Source organism: Primulina tabacum, chromosome 18 (genome assembly GCF_025594145.1).
Source record: "Primulina tabacum isolate GXHZ01 chromosome 18, ASM2559414v2, whole genome shotgun sequence".
Taxonomy (NCBI): Eukaryota; Viridiplantae; Streptophyta; class Magnoliopsida; order Lamiales; family Gesneriaceae; genus Primulina; species Primulina tabacum.
In genome coordinates this window covers 2,730,538-2,749,872 of record NC_134567.1, presented here as the reverse complement: position 1 = coordinate 2,749,872, position 19,335 = coordinate 2,730,538, and the positions used below count along the sequence as shown (strand labels likewise).

The 19,335-nt window shown below is 36.9% G+C and overlaps 3 protein-coding genes across 3 annotated transcripts; 2 read left to right on the top strand and 1 right to left on the bottom strand.

Moving 5' to 3' along the window:
- Positions 1-6,155: 6,155 nt before the first annotated feature.
- LOC142533380 (protein REVEILLE 6-like) lies at positions 6,156-9,820 on the top strand. Its single transcript, XM_075640123.1, has 8 exons — positions 6,156-6,452; positions 7,110-7,167; positions 7,617-7,740; positions 7,827-8,003; positions 8,097-8,180; positions 8,679-8,788; positions 9,105-9,164; positions 9,427-9,820. Exons 1-8 carry the CDS (start codon positions 6,235-6,237, stop codon positions 9,523-9,525), a joined length of 930 nt encoding a protein of 309 aa, XP_075496238.1. The 5' UTR covers positions 6,156-6,234; the 3' UTR covers positions 9,526-9,820.
- A 344-nt stretch (positions 9,821-10,164) lies between these two features.
- On the bottom strand, positions 10,165-14,294 carry LOC142533379 (uncharacterized). The gene is made up of 8 exons (XM_075640122.1): positions 14,069-14,294; positions 13,802-13,906; positions 13,306-13,481; positions 12,721-12,851; positions 12,169-12,316; positions 11,913-12,079; positions 10,583-11,546; positions 10,165-10,474 (listed from the first exon to the last, which is right to left on the bottom strand). The coding sequence occupies exons 1-7, from the start codon at positions 14,146-14,148 to the stop codon at positions 10,593-10,595; spliced, it is 1,761 nt and encodes a 586-aa protein (XP_075496237.1). The 5' UTR covers positions 14,149-14,294; the 3' UTR covers positions 10,165-10,474; positions 10,583-10,592.
- Positions 14,295-17,174: 2,880 nt separating this feature from the next.
- LOC142532247 (uncharacterized) lies at positions 17,175-18,266 on the top strand. The gene is made up of 3 exons (XM_075638563.1): positions 17,175-17,487; positions 17,540-17,757; positions 17,829-18,266. The coding sequence occupies exons 1-3, from the start codon at positions 17,175-17,177 to the stop codon at positions 18,264-18,266; spliced, it is 969 nt and encodes a 322-aa protein (XP_075494678.1).
- Positions 18,267-19,335: the final 1,069 nt, after the last annotated feature.

The following is a 19,335-nucleotide window of genomic DNA, read 5'->3' as shown; positions in this document are numbered from 1 at the left end:
TGTCAATTTTTAAGGCACCCTATCGTTTAGCACCTGCAGAGATGAAAGAAAAAAGATCAAATTCAGGATTTGCTGGACAAGGGTATTATTTGCCCGATGTTTCTCCATGGGGAGCACCGATACTGTTTGTGAAGAAGAAAGACGGAAGAATGCGACTCTGCATCGATTATAGAGAGCTGAACAACCAACCAACCTATTATTTGAAAATCCAAAAGAACGCAATTCAAAACATAAAATCGTAAACGTCACCAAACCTAAAAGTAGCATTCTTCAAAATAAAGCATAAACTCTTAAATCCTCTAAAAAACACTCAAAAGCATAAAAGTCATAAAATCTTTAAAGTAACTCAAATCATAAACGTAATTTTGCGGAAAAACTAGCAAAGATCTTAGGGTTATGTTGGAACATTTCATGTTCACAATCTTGATTTTGATGTTAACAAAACTTGTTGTTTTGTTTCTAACAAATTTACCTAAGAGCGCAGAAAGCCGAAATTTATCAGGCTTTGAACTGATCAGTTACCAAGGCAAAACTGAAGCTATCGAGATGCAAACTAAAAGTGCCGACTGATTGCCCAAATTTAACCAGTCCAACTGAAATATCAAAGACCAGTTCCACTGATTGTTTAACTGATAGGTGGTTCAGCAGAAGACCATCAGAAGCCCGACCAGCTGATGAAGAGTTCAACTGATGAAGAACACAACTGGCCAATTCAACTGAATCAATGAAATAATTTCAGCTGACGAGCCAACTGATTTCACCAGACTAGTTCAAGATCAGTTCAGTTGTCTAGTTCAGAGCATCAATTAGGAGCCGATCAGGTTGCAGAATAAGACAAGCTTATCTAAGTGAAATCCATCTTTGCACAAGGGTATGAAAGAAATTGTCCAATCAAAGGACAATAATGAACGTTGCAGCAGAGCTTAAAGTCTAGACGTTCCAGAATGACCGTCAGAAAATACAAGACACAAATATCGTGGAACAAATTCAAACTGCAATGAACATATTTGATGAGTCTTGATGCACGGATACATTCCCCCTATATATACAAGATCAAAACCATCATCATACAGGTGTGGAAAAACAAGTATGTGCGGATGAACACAGATAAGAGAGGGCACGCATAGTGCATATCAGCTTACAAGAAGCAACTACCCAGATTTGAGGGAACACTTCAATGTGTTATCAGCTTAGATTAGAAGCACAATTCCCTCAGTGTGTGAGACCACCTTCGTATTGTATTCATAGATCAGTTCTCACACACGCACACACAATCACTCACATATACACACAGAATTGAACTTATCGAATATCTGAGTGGGTCTTGCACAAAGACATTAAACTTGTGTATGTAGTCTTTAACACATAGACGTTAAACAAGTGTTGGCTGGAAGGTGTTGCCTTTAGTCTTGGCTACGAGTTCGGTTAGGCAGTAGCGTAAGTCCTAAGCTGAGTGAGTTTGTACAAGGTGTTGTATAAATCAAAGTTTTCTAGTGGAACCTACCCCAGGAGGTAGAAGGGGTGACGTAGGAGGAGTTGAAGTCTCCAAACATCCATAAACATATCTTGTGTTTTTAACTGTTTAACTATTGCTTTAAAACTGATTTGATCGGTTCAGCTGATATCGGTTCAGTTTTCACCATAACTGAACTGATACAAGCTCGAACTGATCTCCCTTATTTCAGTTATTCAGTTTACACAAGCTAAAAGCTTTAAACTGATCAGCTTTCTTAACGAATGATTACTTCAAGTATTTTCCGCTTGGTTTAAAACCAAACTCGATTTAATTCATCGGTATTAACATTCTTAGAACACGAGTTATTGCAGCTCATTGAGAATATTGCGTTTGAAGCATCCTTGCAGGTGCCTAGAACCGATCCCATCAAGTTGTCAGGGCATGCCAGGACTGTTAACATACTCAGTTGCAAAAATGACCTGCTCCCAATCACACTTATCGAATGCCTTAAAAACCTAATTGTAACCATTTTTTAGACGTAAACTCGAGCTCAAACCTTAACTTCTATAATTCACTTAAAACTTAGATCGGAGTCCCTGTTTTAGTCCGAATTTAACCAAACTTAAACCATATTTCAAAGGCTCCTAACCAAACCCTGTAGGACCCAATTAAACCATCAACAACCTTGAACACAATGACATATCAACACCCAAAACGAACCATGCTCCTCAAAATCAAATACTCTCAAGTGCAGGACTAACGCATAGGCGCTGGCTTAGTAGCGTCGCGGCACTTGTAAGTGCCTAGGCTCCATGCATCAGCATTTCGGTGCTACAAGAGCCGAAGTTCAGCGCCAGTGTGCTAATCATGTGGACAAAAACTCCAATTATCCACCTCAAAGCCAAACCATACTACGCTCATCCGGCCCAGACTAGGCTTGAACCAACCCATCCCAGACAACAACCAAAGCTTCTTGCACTGCCCTAGCCATTACCTCAACCCCATACCCTCGAATACACTTGAACCACCCAAACTCTCCAAAACCAAGCCACCAACACGGAAATTTCGATCGGTTATCATACCAACACAATCCAGCTATGGTATCAGCAGTTAAAACTCCTTAAACCTTCTTTAAATCGTCCCCCACCCTCAAAGTTGGCCGCCCCTTCAACCATAACAAAAAACGTGAGAAAACAAGTGAAGAAACCTCATATTTTTCATGTAAAAGCCATGTAAATTCGGTGCATAATGGTAGATCGAAAAAATATCATGCATAAACATTCAACATGCATATTGTGATGTGATTGATGAGAAAAAGGGGTATAAGGCGTGCCTTATTGCAAAAACGTATGCAAAATGATGACCAACTGAGCGAGGGACGAACACCGAAGGACGGGGCGACGTTTTTACCGACTTTTCTTGCAAAAATGGGAGCCAAAGCTGCTGGTGTTTCGAGAGGGGAGGGCGGCCGTGTGACACACTTCTTATATACTTTACAAGATTAATGATACTTATACTCAGAATCCAAATAGGGTTTGAATGATATACCTATATTATGAAGCAATTCAAACAAGGGGTATCAATTTGACGGTTATAAAAAATTTGGCATGATATCCCTATATTTTGTAATAACCAAAAACTCAAGCAATAACATCTATACATACATATAATCATCATATAAAAACATACACCGTATCGTTATACATATAGTCATAAACGATGTGAAACTTGTTTCAAACCCTGACATAAAATCCACTATAATACATATACGGAAGCTATACAATAAGACGTCCAGGTTCTTGTCGAGGTAAGGCACATCACAAGCATCCATTGACGAACCGGCATCCTATGCATCTTCACTACCTGATCATATAATACATGAGCTACGTGAGTTTATAAAACTCAATAAGTTGGCACTTATACGTTTCAATATGCATCGAAGAATTATACATATCAAGTTGTGATCAACAATAAATCTTTAAACCATGTGATATCATAGCATATATTCATATACATTTCAGTACTTGAGCCTCATTAGTTGACCCGTACTACCGTGCTCGCTTTATTATATAGCTATTACTGTGTTGGACGTCAAGGTTCCCTGTGACAACCCCACGCCCCATGAACATATATTGGCCAATAGGTTTGGTGGACTTAAAACCACCCATGATGTCAACAAGTTCATATATCATATAAAAATTAGTCATTTTCCTTTTCTTTCATGTTCATGTTCATGACATAACACGTATCTTCAATATTCATGAATGTCTTTCATATTTAATACATAATAATTGAATATGGTGCTATTTTTTCATCAATAAACATACTAACAATGTTTATATAGCAATGATCAATGGAAATCATTTGAAACTCGTAATATTACTCATATATTACTTCAAGAACATGCCAACTTACAGTCCAAGCGTATGAATACTGGTTTGAGACGATGTTTCTCGCTCCTATACTGTTATACATATCAATAATTCAGTCACTATGTCTATACTAGGTGAAATTCATCCCTTTATGCTCCTCTACATATATAACAACCATTAAAGATGAACAATTACAACTCTAGGATGATCTTGAGGTGGAGAATTCAATTCTAGCTTCAAATGAGGAAGAAGAAGAATCACTTGGATGAGGTTTTCTCGAGTTTCTTGCTGTGAAAGGAAATGGAGTAATAGTGGAGATGCTGGGAAAAATCGAAACTTATCTTTTAATATGCAAAGCGGCACTCGGGCGGTAAGATCTTACCGCTCGAGCGTGGAACCTTCAGTCCAAATGCTGAAAATATCATGCAGTGGCACTCGGGCGATAATATTCTACCGCTCGGACGTCGAAATTTCTGTAAACATACTGCATTTGTGGTGCAAGGGCGCTCGGGCGGTAACATCCTACCGCTCGGGCGCTACACATTCTGTCCATGCACACTGTTCATCAAAGATCTCTCCAGAAACGTCTCTTACTTCAATATTCTGAAAAAGTAATGAACATGAAAGTTGTAGTCCTATGTCTTCGCTTGCATCTCCAACTAGTTTCATATCATTTGGAGGTTTGAGTGAAAAGTTATGCTCAATCTATCAAAATGTGTCATTGTAGGAATGACGATACACACGACACACTTCGGGGCGCTTTTGGCTTGTCTTACACAATGATTTGGACAAAACCCAAAAACTTAAAGTTGTAACCTTATATCTTAGCTTTCTAATGATTGTAGCATCGCACAATTTGGATCAATATCCAAATCATTATTCTAAAACCCGTAAGAACTGTCATATTTTTCATCTCATTTCATGCATTTCCATATCAACTTCCATTACAATACTTTATCTACACATCTTACTAAACTATTTAGACATATATTCATTCTTAATACACCATGGACAATATATAAATCATATTCAATCTCACTATCGATACCTCAATCAACACGTGAAGCATAATGAGTCAAATAACCACATACTAAATTACATAAACGCATTATTAATCATTTGTACGAGTAATTAGACATTATAGGCCGGGTGTGTGAGGGAGAGATTAGGGTTTTGGGGGTAGGGTTTGATATTAAAATAAATGTATATTGGGCCCATAATTAAAATTAATGAGGATGTGTAGGAGTCTAAGCCCAAAATATAATAAAATATGCCCACTAAGTCCAATAACACACTCGTAAAATATTTTGTTTAAATTCGTTTTCAAAAATATTATTCAAACCCACCCTCAAAAATTAAAGTCATCCACTTTGCTAAAAATCATCTACAGGTTAAAGATAAGGTTCAACATGTAAAAATATTTCAAAGGGTCGATTTTCGAAATTTTCATAACAAATACACCATATATTAAATAATTAGAAATAGTTATTTAATAAAAACATTTGTCTCAAACTGTCCCCGGTCTCCGTTCCTTGTTCGAGCGTTAAATACTGCAAAAAATCTAATTAAATGCAATCTATTAATTCATGAAATAAAAACACATATTCATGTCATAAACATGCATTTAAAAATCATTAAATAAGAATTTTAATAAAACTCTAAATTCGCATGTAATCAGATTACGTCATTTGAATTTCTAGACCTTATAGTTACAGTTTGATCTTTTTATTTTTTTTAAAATCTATAATTTTTTAAAAACCGACTCAAAACATTTGAAAAAAATTTAAAAAAATTAAAAAGTTGAATATGTTTTTCCTCCGCGCATAAGATTATATAAATAAAATGAAGTTAATGGAATTTTTAACCATCTAAACTAGTAAATCCAACATATTTACATGTAAATTAATTAATAAAATATATGTTAATATGTAGTAAATTTACTTATGAAAAATGATACTAAGTAATTTTTTTTAAGTTAATATTTGAATAATAATTCTATTATTTTGATTTCTTTTAAAAATGCTATCGTGGTGAGATGATTTGGAAAAGGGAATTTGATATTTGTCAAAATTTATTTATCATTAATAAATCTCTATAATATTATATATATAGATGTGATATATTTAATAATTATTAATATAAATAAGAGGAGGTTTTTGTGAGATGGTTTTATGAATATTTATCTGTGAGACGGATTAATGATATCGATATTTACAATAAAAAATAATATTTTAAAAAAAAATAGTGCTTGATAACCAAAATGAAAGATTATTCTCACAAAATAAGATTCATCAGATCCAGTATTTACATCAAAGTACAGTAGTTGAGCGTTGTTTATTTGTGCCATAAATCGAATCTAACTACGACCGAACTACTGTTTCATCTCAGCTGAGGAGAACCCGGCGCATGTTATCACTCACCACAAACCCACCAGATAGCTTCCCCTTGGATCCGGCGGCGATGGCCTTGCCGAATCTCGGCTCCTTCTCTTCTCCCGGGGTCTCCAATGCCATATGTTCGCCCGACGACCCGAATAAGAAGATCCGAAAGCCCTACACCATCACCAAGTCGCGCGAGAGCTGGACGGAGCCGGAGCACGACAAGTTTCTGGAGGCACTACACCTGTAAGTTTGGAGGTTCAAAATTCCCTTTTTCACTTCAAAGTTCCGTAATTTATTGTTCTAAATATGAAATTAGGGTTTTTATTTCTGTGGTGTTTGTCGAGAGATGAGGGATGAGGTCTCCTTATTTGGATTAGTTCGAATTGAAGGCTGCGGTTTGTGCGGTTGCATTAGGGTTTATGAGTTGTGCAGTGTCGATTTGAATTGGAATCACCTGAATTGGGAAATATGATTTCAGAATATCACGAGTTTTGTGAAATTTCATCCTTTTATCTCTTGTGGTTTGAGTTATATTTATTTTTCGTATAACGGTGCAACATTTTAGAGATTAAATGAGTTCAAATGAAGTGGTTTCTCAGCTAAATTACGAGTATATTGTTGATTCAACTAGTTATTTTGACGTCGAGGGAAGGTTCATCGACCTCGTGACTTGCTCAATTTCTTCGAATTGAAAATTGTATACTTGTGGGCACTTCTGGATGCAAGATTAATTGTTATGGAAAATAATGATGGGATTTTATATGTTACCATGTTTAAGGTTGTGAGTTGCTTCATTACATTGTCACTGTCTATTGCACGATGTTTTTAGTTATTAAAGTGTTCTCGTTTTTTACCTTTGTGGTGCAATTATCGGATTATGTTTGTTTTTGCTGATAACAGTTTTGATCGTGATTGGAAGAAGATTGAAGCATTTGTTGGATCAAAGACAGTCATTCAGGTTATTTCTTATCTTCAGCTAGCCTATATACTCTACAGCTCCATTTGATCGTTTTGTAACGCAAATAGTCAATGCATTATTGTCCCCATTGCTTCTATATTCTTCCTGGACTATTTTTTGAGAAGTTTTTGGTGTGAAGGAAACTTATTTCCTTGATTGTTTGTGGGTCGAGAAAAGTTTTTGTTTTATGCAAGTACGTCCTTGCTAGGTTTAATAGGAAAATTAACCTTTTATTCTCCGCTGCCGAAATTCATTTTTGTTTTATAGGTTATACTGCCACTGGTTTTTCGCATGTTTTGCCATATTGAGTCCAATATTTATGCATTCGTCATCGAACAATTTTTTTTTAACATAGTTATGGCTAATATAGTAATATTTTGTGACGTTGGACTTTAAAAGCAAAATATTTCTGTCACTGTATATATGAGATGGTTAATAACTTTTTGTAGATTCGTAGCCACGCACAGAAGTATTTTCTGAAAGTTCAAAAGAGTGGAACAAGTGAACATTTGCCTCCACCTCGGCCAAAAAGGAAAGCTGCCCATCCCTATCCGCAGAAAGCTTCTAAAATTGGTATGATTTTTCTGTTCAACTGTGAACTGTGAATGCTGGAAGCTGGGAAGTATTATAGCTTAAAAATTGGCTTGATATGTTTTTAGCAACGGCGGTCACGCAAGCAGTGTCAGCTTTCCAGTCATCCCCTGCTGTTCCTGATCCTGGATTTGGAAGGAGGCCCAATTCTTCACCGTTATTCATGCATTCTGATGCTGCAGCATCCAACCATAACTGGACAGACAATTCTGTGCACACTACCAGTTTGTCACATGCAACTAGAGGTCCGTTATTTTTTGTTGCTTATATGAAAAGTTATTTTATTGCTTTAGCGTAATAGTATTGGTAGAGAGGTCCAAATATCTGTTGTGTTGCAGATGATGTAAAATTTGCTACACAGTCACTGCCCAGTAATTACTATTGCAGCAGCAATGAGAGCACTCCACGTACAAGGCCAACAGGTGAGGTGACAGAAAATATTGATATAGACTGCGAATGAATGGTGATGTCTATGTTGTATTGGGTTTTTGTTTCATTATACATCGACCGAATCTATCTTGGTCATTTCTTGAATATCTCGTGAAATTCATTTGCTGCTTTTTTAAGTTGATGGTATATATTGCTCTTAAATTCTTGCACTGCCCGATGTCTAAATCATTATTATTTCCTGGATACCAAAGTACACTGTTTCCTTTATAGGTGGATGGTTTTCTGGTAGCGATTATCCACTGTTTCGTCTGATATTCCTCACCATTGTCTGTGTCATGCATTCTGCTTTTCCTTTGAACTTGTTCTTTTTTACTAATAATAGGTCCGAGCTTTTCATTATCATGTCTGTCATATCTGAATATGATCGATAACTTATTGATTAAATGGGATCCATTGACCTAGTGGTATCGATACCATCTTTAAACTGATGCCTTCAGTTGCTTATTACCTTTTAATTCTGTCTTATGCAGTTCTTCCTGATTTTGCTCAAGTATACAGCTTCATAGGAAGTGTCTTTGATCCAAATGTGACGGACCAATTGCAGGAATTGAAGAAAATGGACCCAATTGATGTTGAGACAGTATGATCTCATTTTTACCCAATTGAATTTATTATTTTGATAAGTGAATGTAAAAAATTCCATATAAATATGTTGTTCATCTGCATTTAAAATGTTTCAAAGAAGTCATGAGTGACACTGTAGATGGAATCAGGAACAGAGAATTGAATTTATTAAATTCTCAATGTTTATTTGCCTATGATAACATATTTACAACTTGTCATTCCCTCGCTCTGTCCGATAGATAATACTATCATCTTTGTCAAATTCCAAAATCAATGCTTTAGTTTTTTTGTGAATGCCTTAGCATCTTACAATCCCTTGGAATCTTGAGCAGGTGTTATTGTTGATGAAAAATCTATCCATCAATCTGGCCAGTCCTGATTTCGAGGATCATGTAAGTGCTAATTTAGCATTTGATTCAGCACAAGTTTATCATGCAGTCTCTCCTTCCTATTTCCCTATACTTGCATATGCATCTTCCGTCTCTACTATTTGTGCTGTCTTCTTTTGGTTTCTGTTATCAATTAAATCTTCAATGCGTAAGATGTACATGCAATGTTTGCCATTAATTCGTCTCCATCTTTCCTTGAAGGCATGTATTAAGGTATAATGAGCTGGTGATATTTTTTACTCACAATATCATTTTACTATTGCAGAGAAGGTTACTTTCATCATACGAGATCGACTCGGAGAAAGATAGTGCTTATGATGTAATTGATCACATCCTTGGTAGTGAATCTGAGGATGCGACGTAATTTATGATTGTATTGGTGTGCGTATGCTCCTTTGGTCATTTTAGAAGTGAGGTGCACCATGGATCCATCAGTGCATGAATGGCGCATTCATCTTAATTGGATGCCAACTCTCTTTAATGACAGGATAGGGGCAAACTTTTGGAGACTCCCCACTCCGTAGAAAAGTTGTCAATATTATGTATTTGTTTGTATTGTTTCTCGTCACAAGTTTTGTATCTCTACTATGTATTTAATGGTTATGTACATATTGTAGCGTACATATAAATTATTTGTCTATAAATGCAAATTTTGCGTTGGTACTGTAGTTAAATTGATGTGTTCAATTAGTTTGATTGTACTAACAGGCAAATTTCAAGAAAATAGGCGACGTTCTACATCACCTTCCCTGGGTTTCGATTTTTTGCCTATAACCTAAAGGCAGCTGGGATAAATAATTGTAAAAACACCTCCCCCGTGGATGTCATTGTAAAGTTCACCGCATTGCGGTTTTTCAGTCGCTACCCAGATGGTAGTATCTTGAGGAAGTATCCAAGATTCTTATTATTTTCCGGATATAGGGAGTCATTTTAATTCTTTCCTTAAATCAAGTTTTTCAAAACCAAATCCTTTGATACAAATCTATCGTAAGTGCAAACCATCCTTAATATCACGAGGCAGAAATGTCGATGTATACAAACACATTATTGTAAGTTCTCCCTATACATTTCAGTTTCCGAATCTTCGATCTAGGAGCTTATTGTATTTTAAACCTTTAGCTGTATATACTCCTAATATTCAGAACCAAGATACGTAGGACCGAGTAAGGAGATTACTTAGCAAAAACAGCAACGAAACGCCGATCATTGTTGTAGTGATGTTCTACCGTCTGGTTGTGTTCTTGAATACGGAATACTACAACAGAATTTGTCAGCATATAGCATGCTAGACGCCTTTTGATCATCAAATCCACCTGTAACAGCACGATCGGATCAAACGGATTGGGTGAAGAATCTAAGTTCACAATGCATTGATGACATGGAAGATGCTTGACGATCTCAAATCAACAAATATTATATACCTGAAAGTGATTACCCAAAGCCCCGAAAGGTTGCTTTATCTGAAGAATTCCACACATACGGTCGCTTAATCTGATTATGTTGCTGTGGACAGATATACGGTTGCTGTGAGTAATGTACGTCAGAGTCATTAGCTTTTGGTTTTCTTAGAGCGGTTCCGTGGAAAGACGTTGGACCAGCATTAGAGCAAGTATGGTGATATGGACTAGGTGGTAAATATCGGGTGATGGTTGGGGAGGTTAATGGATGGTGAAAGTTCACTCGATCATTCCCTAGATGGAAATATGGCATTTTTGAATGGAGCATATCATGTGATTGATGTTGCAGAGAATGCAGCTTCCCCCAAGTAACCAATCTTGGGGCGTCAAGGAACGGTTGAACTTTAAAACTGTGTTTTGAAGAATTTAGAGCTTCTGGATTTTCTGTGATATTAGCCGCCAAATGTGATGTTGATGAATCATCTTCCCCACAATTACAGTTAATTGAAGATGTTGGGAGAGGAGGAAATATGAAATCATCGTTTGTGATCAAGGTGTCTTCATCTGGCAAATTGATTTCAGCACCTGAATTGGCTTCTTCATCTGAATTGTACAAAATATTGAAGTCCAAATTTTCTGGTGAATGGTTTTCAATTTTTGAATTTGATATGTGATCATAGACTCGCTCCAGTTGGAGAATTTGTGATATTTCAGCCCATTCATCATCAGAGGGGCATTTGTTATCCTTGATTATTCCCAACTCAACATTGTCTTCCCCTCCTTTATTTGTCCAGGAGGCTTCACATTCACCAAGAATCGAATTTAAGTAAATTTCTACATCTGAGAAAGGAAATTCATACTCAGAACTGTCATCTTCTGTTGTGCAACGGACTAAATCTCCTTGGTTATTCTCTATTGTGGAGAAACATGGTTTCATAAAGACTTCCATTCCATGTTCTGAACAATAATCCAGAAGTTGTGGTGTCTTCTGCATTGATCATGAAAGAGGGAATGGTATATCATCATAACGAGCGATGAAATAGCATAATGCCTCACATTCTTGGTTTAATTTCTACTCCTTTTACACCAATCTATTGTGATAGATCAGTTACAATGTATTTCTCGAAGGAGCGAATGCACTGACAAAAAATGGCGATTATATGATAGTATAAAGGAGAGAAAGTAAAGAATAAAGCAACACCTTGGAGTTTTCTTTACCTAAGTAAAAGACCTGCTATCAGTAATGTTTCTGAAACCTACACTATATGATAACCACAAAGATATATAACACAAATAATGAATCTAATAAGGCAAAAAAGCCAGAGACTTTATCCAAAAGAGGAAGTATGAGTACCTCAATAATATTTGTAGGGCAACCACTATTAGTTTGCAAATGACTGGGGGGAGGATTATTTGGCGGTGCTGTAGAGCTTCGGTTGCTGGAATCTGTAACACTAAAACTCCCCATAATTTGGGTAGCGCCAGATCCTTTGCTGCTATTTTCTTGAGCAACACAAGCTTCTAGAAAATTAAAAGCAACATCAGAAATTTCCACAAATCCCATAAATCTGTCAAAGGTTACTTTTGCTTAAGCATGTTCTCAACCTTACCGGTCTTATCCAGCACAAAATTATCAGCAGTTGCAGCCTCACATTGCTCAACGGTCACTGACCGCGATTTCTCCAGGAAGCGTTCCTTCTTTTTTGCCAAATCAGTTTCCTCAAGTGAAGCATTAGAGTGAAATTTCACATTATCAATCTGTTCAGCCAAAATGATCTCAGCTCGTCTCAACATTATATATATCATGGAGCTCACATTCATGTTTATTTAAACGGAAATTCAATAAAAAAATGCCCCCCCACCCCTCAACCCAGAACAATATGCATCTATGCTGGGGATATGATATCTGGAATTTTCTTTTTAAAAAAAACAACTTAATCCGTCTGATTACGACTAAATACAGTGGCAGCAAAACTTTATGTTCGAGGTTCTTAAATCTTTTGCAGGCATTTCCTTTCTTCAGCAGTTAGGGCCAGAGAAAGCATTTTCCAAATTGTATGTCAGGCCCAAAAAGGTACAGCGACAGGGACAGAACTCGACGGTATCAGGATTAGTTGAACAGATAGAGGCTACTAAGAAAGCTTCAGAAAAAAATACCAGACCTTGAGACAATGCGGAGGGCGGTAAGGGTTGCCACTCTTTCGGAGTTGAAATTGGTCACATTTAGGGGACAAACTTCCAGCCTGATATCCACTTTGTCCGAGTAAAGGCTGAAATGTGGCATCTCTCTTCTCTGTGATACGGATTAGATAAATTCGTAACCAATGCTATCAGAAACCCATAAGAAAAGATAGCTTCCAAACCATGCTGAACAATATAACAGTTAGGTAGGTATCCAAACGACTGCTTTGATTATGCAATTGTCAAACATTACAAGCAAGACTTATTTATAGAATCATAATAATTGTTGAAAGAAATATGTTTCTTAACAATAGGCCTTGGTGACTTTTTGGTTCTTCTACAATAAACATGAGCAGTCTGGGCCAAATAGATTCAGATACTTAGAATTCGTGGCACACATCGTACAAAAACATATTTATCATTAAATCATGAAAATATCTACCATTCCTCGAGAAATATCCAGAAAACCTGGTAAAAAATTAAAAGTTCTACAGATATTATTACGGGACATGAAAGTTCTACTATTTGAAAACTGTTGTTGCAGGTGATTACAAATAATTGCTGACCTGAAGGGAAAGTTATTTGTGATTGACTCCCTTTACTAAGAACGAATGTCTGACAATCCCACCTTTCAGCTGGTAAATTAAAATTCCATCTCTTGGACGGCAACGGACACCAGAGTGATGGATTGCTAGATCTCCTTTTGCCTTCTATTTTATCCTCAGATGCACCGTCTAGTTCACTACTTCAAATGAGCGTCAAATTAGGAATCATTAAATAACACAGCCACTACATTTCTAACACAACTCCGGCGTCAACTACGAATACTGCTACAAAGTCTGAATTCATAATCGTTCAGATAAAAGCTAACTACTCCTGTGAAGTTATGAAATAAATAAATAAATAAAACACAAAAAGAAGACCATGGAGCCTAGCTAGCGATACATAGTATACAGTTAAACAAAAAAAAAATTCAGCTCAATGCTGGATCCTTAGCATAAATCAGGTCGTTTAATCTAACCTCTGGATCACAAACAACACCATAGAAGGAGTTTCACTTACCGCAAAGTTAACAGATCAAAATCTGGAGGTAATTTGCCGCGAAACTCCGCATCGCAAAATTCCAAAAGAAATGCTCTCGTATACTTATTATTCGACTGTTTGAACCTGCACGGTCAACAATATAACATCTCCGTCCGCGGAATATCGGCACAATTAACCAAATCACAAACTAAGATGCACGCATGAACTCAATACAACGTCATAATGCAAAAAAATTCAAGCATTGCCAACACCGTTAAACTACAATCAATTGGCGATATAAATTACACTGGAAACTGCTCCGAACTCTGCTCCAACCCCGGAGTCTCCAACTCCGGTAAGCTTCGTTCTTCAATTTCTTCGCTCATCTCACGGAGCTCGATTACGCTTTGGAAAAAACGAAAATGTGACTAAAATTTCCGAGCGCGCAGATTTGTGCTGAAAATAGTTGTGAATGGAGTTTAAACAATAGGTTTGATCGTAGCGTTTTGAGGAAGAAACAGTGATGTAGAAAGTAACCGCATGCACCCTGTGATAGCCAGTCTCAAGGTCTGAGTGAAGTTTAACGCATTCTTGCCGAAAATTCACGTGAGATAATTTTTAATTTACGAGAAATATATTTTATTCAAGTTATTCATAAAAAAATATTATTTTTTATATCATTGTACTATCGATAAGATTAATACATCTCAAGATAAAGATTCGTGGACGGCCTGCTCTGCGTTAGTAGTGCATTCTCAATTATTTTGCGAGTTCTCATCTCCACGTCATAAATCAAATATTGCATTTACATTTATAACCCTCGCTGTCATTTTATTAATATTCATGTATATTTATTTCCATTAAAATAAATTGATTGTACATTTTATTTTTTATCTTTAACTTAATATTGAATTTATATATATATTTTTACAAACATCGAGTACAAATAATTTATTATTAATTAAAACTTTATTTTTAAAAAAAAATAGTTCAACATAGCAATACGAAATTATATATATATTACGAAATGATACAAAATAATTTATAAATTATTCATTAACTCTCAAATAATGATAATTTTTTATATGATGTTGCAGGACCCATCATGAATAATGTTTTTCGTTGTGTCTTGGGGGAATGTTATGTGTGTTAGAGTCTACAGGATCTCGAGACATTGTGAAATAAATGAAGCGTTCGGTGTAGAGTTTTTTTTGGTGGGCATTGTCGCATGTGGTCATTGTCCCCGTGATAGGATGGATGACCAAGATTTGCCCATGCATATATAGGACCCACTTTTTTTTTTGAAATTGTATGTGTGACAAGATCTTACCCGTTGAAATGAAGGGAGGGTAGTGCTCACATAGGTAGGATCTCATTAACCAAAAAAAGGTTTATTTCATCCTACCCATGTGGGCATTGTCCCCATGATAGGATGGATGACCAAGATTTGCCCATACATATATAGGACCCACTTTTTTTTTGAAATTGTACGTGTGGCAAGATCTTATCCGTTGAAATGAAGTGAGGGTAGTGCTCACATAGGTAGGATCTCATTAACCGTAAAAAAGATTGGTGTTGAGGAGGTTAAAATGAGTCATAGAAAAAATGATGTATTTATAGAATTTTTCTAAAAAAATATTGTTGTAAAGGGTAAATTAATTGTTGCATTAACGGACAAAAATTGAAGCTACGTTCATTTACCAAATTGAAGGAACGGTCGTTTACCAACGAGTTAAACAAAACTTTTTATTTTTTTAAAAAAAAAAAAAAAAAGCTGAGCTTGCAGCATGGATGGCTTGGCTGCAACTAGTTAGTAGCCACCCGCTGAACGCACGATGCAGCTCACGCTACCTGCTTCGGTTTTTAATTTTTTTGAAAAAAAAACAATGGGAAAGTCCGGACACACAGTGGATATTTCTTAAATTGTTAAATGAAATTAAAATAATAATACTATGAAAATTATACTTATTTTTTAATATAATTGTTGAAAATATAAGACAACTTAATTCTCGGGATCTAGTCTTAAATTTGAGATGCTATACTGGGGAAATAGTGTTTTTCTATCACCACGATTCGAACATCGACATCTTCCATAATCGATTTAGGATTTGTGCCACTTTACCGTATGGGTAATGGCAGCTAATAATTTTTCTCAGAGTTTCTAAATCACTTGGTTGTAGTTTCCTAATTCGTTGCATGAGTTTTTACAATTCAATGGATCTATGTGTTGGAGCAGTATTTTAATTAGGCCCAAAAATAAACAAGCCCAAGTCCAAGGAAAATAGAATGAGCTTATCAATAATTTAAATTAATTTGATTAAGTCAAAAAAACGTGCAAACAAGAGGAGATAGTGGAGCAGATAGAGGAGATCATGAAAGAATGGAGAAAACTGACAGCAGCCAGAAGAAAATAATAGGCCGACACAAGAAAAAAAAACACACAATTCTACGCTCAAAAATATGCAAAAAGCTCTCTGCTAATTTTCAGTTTTCAAGCATTAGTTTTCAAGCTTTTCAGTAGTTGTTCTAGCATTTTAGGTCTTCTCGTTTTAGATTTCACAAATAATTTATTATATTTTTCATGTTTTGATGAATTCCTACATTTTTTGTAAATTCAAATTTATGTTAGGGATTTATTTACATTTTTGCACCTGGCACGCTCGCAAATCAAATATTGTGCAGACAATTTTTGGCACGCCCAGTGGGACCCTCACTATGCCGTCAAGAAGAAAAGAAAACGTCAGTCAGGAGAGCGGGGAGTCTTTGGCTAATCAAGACGGAACTCAGGTTCAACAGCCCGAGCAGCCTGTTGTTGAACCACATGCCGAAGAAGTTGATTTGCAAGTCCCGACTACGTATGATTAAGTTTCAAACAGAGTGATGGAGAAATTGACTACTATAAAGATTGAGGAAATTTCACAGACATTATCTAAGGTAATGTCTGACTGTTTGAAGACTCTACTGAGTAAGCCAAATTAGTCTATCCGTGGGGAGCAAAATACCACTGCAAAAGAGACTGATCAAGGAAGCAACTAGGTCCATGAATTTGACTATGGAGTAGGAAAATCAAGGGCTAGCGATCCTCGCCGCCCAAAGTTCACTCTCACAAGTCAGCCAGAAAGAAGGTATACACCGCCTCACAGGAGAGAAGCGACCTTAGGGGGAGAGACCAGCCATATTCACGTTCTCATGGAGTGGGGAGCTCGAAACAACCAGTTATTCAAGTGTACAGCGTGATAAATCCTCTGTACCAACCAGGACCTTATGATGATATATCACACATGGATTATCCATGAGTAGATGGGGGCTTCCCAGGAGGTAATGTTGGTTTAAGTGTAAGTTTCATTCTCGGGGGACAAATTATTACCATCACCCACTCTCAGCTCGGAACATCAACGTAGTTGATCCGAAAATGGTGAGAGAAACTGTTCAAGAGCTATATGGGGCGGCCTTGAGGCAGATAGGCCGCTCGGAGTTCCACAAACCATATCCAGACTGCATAGACGTGAATAAACCATATCCAAGGGGTTATAGAGTTCATGATTTTAGCTTATTCTCCGGGGAGGATGGCCAGTCCAGCATGGAACATATAGCCAGATTCACCATCCAGTGCGGGGAACTAGCCAACTTGGAGAACTTCAACAATTTAAAGTTGCGTCGATTCCCGAATTTCTCTAACAGGAACTGCATTTTCTTGGTATGCTTCTCTCCTCAGAAATTCAATGGTGAGTTGGCAATAGATGGAAAGACAATTTCACATTCAATTCTATAGAACAGAGCCAGAAGTGTGTATTGCCGATTTATCCAGGGTCACCCAAAAGAAAGGAGAATCTATGGAGTCTTTTATCGACAAGTTCAAAAATATGAAGAATAGGTGTAAAGTGTTTCTACCTGAAATCGAGTTCGTGAAGATGGCACAAAAGGGGCTGGATTTTGAATTAAGGAAGAAATTTCAAGGTATGGAGTTCAAGGATTCCTTTGAGCTGGCTGCCAAGGTTGCTGATTACGAAGAACTGTTGCGAGAAGAGTCGTACAAAAAGAGACTGCTATGGGGTCTTATTATTAGGAGGTGGAAGATGTGATATTGACAGAAATTCGATCAGCTGGTTCTTGTACAGTTCCCATGCTAAAAAAGAAACCATCAGAACCTGAGAAGAAGAATAGCCCCCAACTCCCCAAGGATATGCACTACACGTTTGACATGTCAAAAATCGATGAAGTTTTTGATTTCCTCGTAAAAGAAAAATTCATCACTTTTCCACCGGATCACAGGGTGCCGCCTAAGGAGGAGTTGAAAGGTCGAGAATATTGTAACCACCACAACTCTTACAATCACGCTACTAAATCTTGTTGGGCTTTCAAGAACATTTTGCAGTACAGAATTAACAAGGGAATCTTGAAGTTCCCTGACAAACAAGAATCCATGGCAGTGGATGATGATCTTTTTCCCCCAATAGCTTCTATTAATGTGAATGTGACAGATTTGAGAGATCTTCTCAATTAGAAAAGAGTCTTGAGCCATACCGCGTCCTTGGGTGACAATGGAGCCGACGGCAGATAACGATTGAAAGGATCTTAAGGGCGGGGATCCTCCACACCGGCGGTGAAGAGTATCGAACAAGGGGGAGGTAGAGAGATTGAAGAAAGCGGGCTTGGAAGTTTGAATGTGGAGAGTGAGTAAAGCATGAATGAAAGAAACCAAAAGACAGTGGTGTGAAGTCCAGTAGTGAATGAGCTTGAGTTATTCAGTCCACTATCATAGCCCAACTAACAGACAAATAAATCATGGGCCGCTACAAATAAGGTTGAACTGGGCTGATATACAATCATTTTGGCCCAATAAGCCAATGCTTGCGGGGGCATTTGTTGGAGCAACATTTTAATGAGGCCCAAATAAACTAGCCCAAGTCCAAGGAAAAAAGAATGAGGGCATCAATAATTTAAATTAATTTGATTAAGTCAAAATACATGCAAACTGGAGGAGATAGTGGAGCAGATAGAGGAGATAATGAGAGAATGGAGAAAACTGACAGTAGCCAGAAAAAAAGAATCAGCCGACACAGGAAAAAAACAAACAATTCTAGGCACAAAAATCTGCAAAAAGCCCTCTGCTAATTTTCAATCTTCAAGCAGTAGTTTTCAAGCTTTCCAACAGTTGTTCTAGTATTATAGGTCTTCTCGTTTTAGATTTCAGCAATAATTTATTATATTTTTCATGTTTTGATGAATTCCTACATTTTTGTAAGTTCAAAATTATGTTATGGATTTATTTCCATCAATTTCAAATAGCTTTCTTCATTTTGGCATTGCATTTATTTTAGGAGACTAGAACTAATGGTCGTATTTAGAATTCACGTCGCTCGAATAGTTAGAAGTTAGATTTTTACTGTTTTTCACACAAGTTGGTGCAACTTCGCACCTGGCACGCCCGCAAATATCAATATTGTGCAAACATTATGAGTTATAAATAGACTTGTCAAATTGGGTCGGGTCCGTCGAGCTGGCCCGCCCCACTATAAAAATTGATTGGGTTGGGTAGATAAAATAGTAGCCAGTTTGGAGGCGGACCAAAC